General features: G+C 38.0%; 1 protein-coding gene across 1 annotated transcript; it reads right to left on the minus strand.

The window, feature by feature from the left end:
• LOC142350920 (peptidyl-prolyl cis-trans isomerase sig-7-like) lies at positions 1 to 4,987 on the minus strand. Its single transcript, XM_075402941.1, has 6 exons — positions 4,732 to 4,987; positions 4,274 to 4,501; positions 2,823 to 2,918; positions 2,377 to 2,490; positions 1,509 to 1,712; positions 1 to 1,200 (listed from the first exon to the last, which is right to left on the minus strand). Exons 1-6 carry the CDS (start codon positions 4,951 to 4,953, stop codon positions 523 to 525), a joined length of 1,542 nt encoding a protein of 513 aa, XP_075259056.1. The 5' UTR covers positions 4,954 to 4,987; the 3' UTR covers positions 1 to 522.

The following is a 4,987-nucleotide window of genomic DNA, read 5'->3' on the forward strand; positions in this document are numbered from 1 at the left end:
TGAGTTGTAATAAATTCAATATTCAGGAAAAATTAATGTTCTCTAAGAGAGAAAACAAACTATTGAAAGGTTAAATGAAACAAAAGGCAAGCCAAGCAAGGGGGTTTTCAATTGGGTTGTGACAGAGACAAACGACTGTACAAATCAGAAGTCCAAAACACTATTGTACGAAATAAGAGCTCCGTTTTGCTCCGCAGTTGTCTCAATTGGAAATCTCAATGTTGAGATTATACAGAAATTAATCCTCGCAGCCATCTGGTTGGACAACTGTAAATAACTTATCTGCTGCTCGTGATTTTTACGCACAACATAGTACCACTATGTACGAATCCACCCGCTGTTTCGTTTCTCATTACCTTCCTCAATTTCTTCCTCGAAGGACTACTTTTAGTTCTGCAGAGTTCGTCTCGTCTTTTTCAAGAATTGCTGGTCTTAAATATTCTACTCTCGAAAGATTTTTTTAAATGCATCGGCAAGACGTCAACGAAAACTTTTAAACTTTTTTTTGCATCAAATTGTCTTTTATCGACTTCTACTTCGCCTGTCGCCTTTGTGCTTTCTTGAGGATGACGACGAATAAACTCGGTCATCTTCGCGTCTGCTCGTTTTGTGTTTCTTTCCAGGAGATCTCAAACTTCTGTGACCTTTATTACTCCGACTATCACCATTGGACGAACTGTGAGATTTTCTTCTGCTTCTTTTGTGATCCTCATTTTTCGACCGATGATTTTTATCATCAGGAACGTTCTTCAGACTTTTCAAATGATGTTTTTTATGATCATAATCATTCCTATGATTGTAACTTCGGTCTCGGTAATTTTCTTCACGAGGAGAACGTGACCTATTTCCGTGCTTTATTTTGCTGCGGTCGTTCGATTTTGCGTTCGAGGAATTTGATGAGCTTTCATCTTGTTTACTATTCTCTTCATTTTTTCTTGAGCGGCCGGATCCATTCAGAAGCAACTTTTTATCAGTGATATTTGATTCCATTTCATCGTCACTCAAAGCACTGGCCAATTTTCGACCTACTGAAGCGTGGTTTTGACCATTACCATCCTTTGAAGGCTTTTGGCTGTTTCTTTGTTTTAGAAATTGTTGCCATCTTGACTTTGCAACGCTTTGGCTGAAGTCGACGTGAATTCTTCGATCATCGATTAAAACATTGTCCATCTTGAAGTAAGCACTTTCACAATCTTCTTCCTAGAGAAAACTTACAAAATTGACATTTTAAAGTTGAAACCGAGTTACGATCCCTACCAGCTGCGATGCTATTGTAACTATTTACTACGTACTTCAAATCCACCACACCTTCCCCCCCCCCCCCCTCCCCAACCGATCACCACAAATATAGTGGTCATCCATATTATGCTACTTTATAACATAATATCGACACAATGTGCTTTATAACGCCACAATTTGAAATTGAGGGTCAAAAATGGGGCAAGGAGTGGGAGTTTCTAACAGAATAGATCCCGCCCGTTCTCTGATCATATTGGGGTTTCAACAACCTTGTCAAATTCGATGAATGCGTATTGAAGTGAGTTGCCAGTTTTCCAATCCCGGATCACTTCGCAACTCAGGATCTCTCCAAAGCGACTGAAGATGACGTGCAAGTCCTCGGAGCAGGTTGCAGGGTTCAGTTTGCACACAAACAGGACGTTCTCAGGGGGTTTCACATCGGCTGTCGGAAGGTCACCCAACATCTCCAAAACCTAAACCATATACTGCTTTTCATCAGAGATCAAACAAGCACGGAATCGTTCATTTTAACACCCCGCTAGAATGCGACCAGTAATGCATATGCTCCTTCATCAAGAATAAAACAATCTTATAATAAAACAAGGTTTTTTGTACAGATGTTTGATAGCATTTTATATTGAACACATCCCCATTTTACATAGCAAATACAATTTTCGGCAGAAAACAGTTAACTTGTAGCCATCTGATGAGCTATGTATGAATTCCGAAAACTAAAAAAAAGCAAGAAAGATTGAACCAGATCATTCGTTCGTCTATTTCAATTCCCAGAACTAGCGTTCAAAGATAACGGAGTGTTAGCTTTAAGCGGTGAAACAGTAACGGATGCGCCAAGAAATTAAGAATCCCAATGTCAACTATTAACTTCTGTGATTTTACACCCAAAGCAAAGATTATACTTCCCAAAAATCACCATAAAAAGTTTTACTGGTTGATAAGTCGTTTCTTGCTAAAAATGTATACAAAATATGAGCAACTAATTATCCTAGAATGAAATAAATTGAAGAATTCAAGTGACAGATTACACCTTTAGCATAGCGAAATATACATTCGAAGCTGTGGCCGTATTATTTCATGTATCGTCGTGAGCTTAGATAATTATTTCAAATGTTCGCCTACCTGTGCTTGTGCCCTCGCCTCTTTCTCCTTGTACTCCTCGTCCAACTGTTCTGTAGTCTTGGCCTGCTCGTCTGCAATCTCGTCTTCAATGCACATTCGCTCACTCTCCAACACCTGCGAAGCAACAATTTTCTAATTATTCTTCAATTCTCAATACTCAAATCTACGATCATTCGTTACTTTTTCCCGATAACATTTAAAAAGGGTTTATTTCAAGGCGGGTAAAATTGAATAACAATTTTTCACAGCTTTAACCTTCTATATCCATAAATTTAATAAAATTCAATGCAAGTTAAACTGACAATTTCGTTGTCCTATGAAGATAAATACATAAAATAAATAGTATTTTTCATTTTGGGTTTAACAAATATTGCTTGCTTCGCTTAGGGTTTGATTAAAAACATCAAACAATTTGCCTCTTAGGGAAACAAATGAAAGTTAACAACCTCACGCGATGGACTTGGCGACCTTGAAGGGAATCGGAGATCTGGGGGGTCCTCAAATGGGTCATCCAATATCACAGTGTGACTGATTCGAATGTCCTGAAAAAAAGTTACAACTGATTCGAATGTCCTGCATAGCCGGCAAATTGTAGGAAAATAGCCGTCGTTGACCCGCTTGACACACATTGGGATTGAAACAGAAAAAGAAAACAGAATTTTTCCACGTGTCAAAGTTTTCTAATTTGGTGTGTAAATTCTGCATATTCGGTTAGATTCTCTAAACCGCTCTAAGGCTATTAAGCATAATACTTATGCCAGCTAGCAATCGCTTTAATGAACTTTTTGATAATCTAATGACTTAATGACCGGGCTTTAAATGTTAATCCCATTTAATTTTGTTCTGACTTTGACCGTATTCACTACATTACGTAATTCAATACGTGAAAGAATTTAAAATCCATTCAACTGAAACAGTGAGTGAAGTAATTCCGAAGTCAAACATAGCAGGACAAGTCCTGACGTACAATTCAAAGAATGTTCATTGACTAAACGAAAACTAGACCTAAAACGGACTGAGTGAATTGGGAAAATCATTTAAAAAAAGCAGATTAAAAAAATTTTAAGAAAAAAACTGAAAATCAATGTTAAAATGCCGCACGCGAACAAAAAATCGCCAGCGAGAAAGAGAAATTTGGTTTGGGAAAACCACTTAGAAAAAAAATCCGATTCAAAAAATTGAAAAAATAGCCGCATGTGAACAAAAAAACCACTAGCGAGAAATCGAATTTTTGTTCGAACACGGTTTTCTCACTCTATTTTAAAATTAGAGCGAAAAATATTCACGCCGCAAAACCACTCGCTTTTTCGCTCCACCCCCTGTTTCGGCATGACCAAATTCACTACTACAATTTGACTTCAAAAATAAAAATTTGTGAACAGATCTTAAAAAAGACAGCGCCCCAATACAATTCAAACTTTGAATTGTAAAAAGTAGAGCGCCTAAATAATAGCCGTTGAGAGGCTGACGGCGGCTTTTAATAAACCACCGACTAGGCAATAGCTACGGCTAATCAGTCATCCTCGCATGTTTATTCGCCCACTTGATATTGAAACAGGAAATTCGGTCAACTTGACATAGTTTTTAAGATTCATGAAGATTTCAAAAGCTGAAGAATCTTCACTTGATTTTAGTTAACTTAACTAGAGAGATGAGCAACAAGAAAGAACAAGAGAATGGGTTAAAAGAGATACCCAATTTCTAAGTTGGTTAACTTTTGTGAGAGGTTAAGACCAGCTTTTTTGTGTAGTGGTGTAGTACGCTAGGCTTGCTAGTAAAGCGACTATTCTTCGCATCCAGTAATGCTCGAATCCAGAATTGCTGAGAATCCAGTACTGGTCCATTTTTACAGCAGTTAAGCGTGCTTGGACCCCATGTAAAATTTAAAATTTCAAACCTGATATGGTCTGTTGTCATCATCAGTCAACACTTCATTTATCTTCTCAAGAGTCTCCATTCCCTCCGTGACCACCCCAATCACGAGGTGTTTCTCGTCCAGGTAATCCAGGTCACTTCCCAACGTAATGAAGAATTGGGAGGCTACACTATCCCTGTTGACCATTGAGACAGTGCCTCTGGCGGAGTGTTTAATTCTGGGCTTGCGCTCGCCTTCAAAATGTACAGCCTGAAATATTTCGAACAACACATATTCTATTTTCAGTGTTCTAATGTCTGAATGTTCTACTTCTTTTGATAATGAAATAACTTAAATGCACCCAGTTTATTCGTTGCCTTCAATAAAACAGAGGTACGCTTTAATTTAACAGCTGTATAGGATAGCTTAAAATTCATTTTTAATATAAAGGCATTTTTCAAACCAGGATCATATAAAGCACAAGCAACAAGTTTCTTAACCTGTGGTCCATAAACGTGTGAAAAGATGGACTCCCCTCCATCTCCCCTTCCAGACGGATCCCCAGTTTGTGCAATGAAGTTCCTCTTCACAAAATGAAATGCGCAGAAATTGTAATACTTCATCTTGCACAACTTCAGGAAGTTCTGACACGATCTGCTTCGCTCAGTAACAAAAAGATCAATCACAATATCTCCCAACGTAGTTTCAAGAAGTACGCTCATGTTACATAGGATCTGAAATTCAACTGAAATTTCA

This window comes from Convolutriloba macropyga, chromosome 12, assembly GCF_964194025.1.
Source record: "Convolutriloba macropyga chromosome 12, txConMacr16.3, whole genome shotgun sequence".
Classification (NCBI taxonomy): domain Eukaryota; kingdom Metazoa; phylum Xenacoelomorpha; order Acoela; family Convolutidae; genus Convolutriloba; species Convolutriloba macropyga.

Bases quoted from the DNA above. Each gene is read 5' to 3' on its own strand.
- LOC142350920 (XM_075402941.1), bottom strand. From the start codon at position 4,953: ATGAGCGTACTTCTTGAAACTACGTTGGGAGATATTGTGATTGATCTT. The intron at 4,502-4,731 runs GTTAAGAAACTT...GAAATATTTCAG, and splicing joins CACACGTTTATGGACCACAG to GCTGTACATTTTGAAGGCGA. The intron at 1,713-2,376 runs GTAGGCGAACAT...TATATGGTTTAG, and splicing joins AGGCGAGGGCACAAGCACAG to GTTTTGGAGATGTTGGGTGA.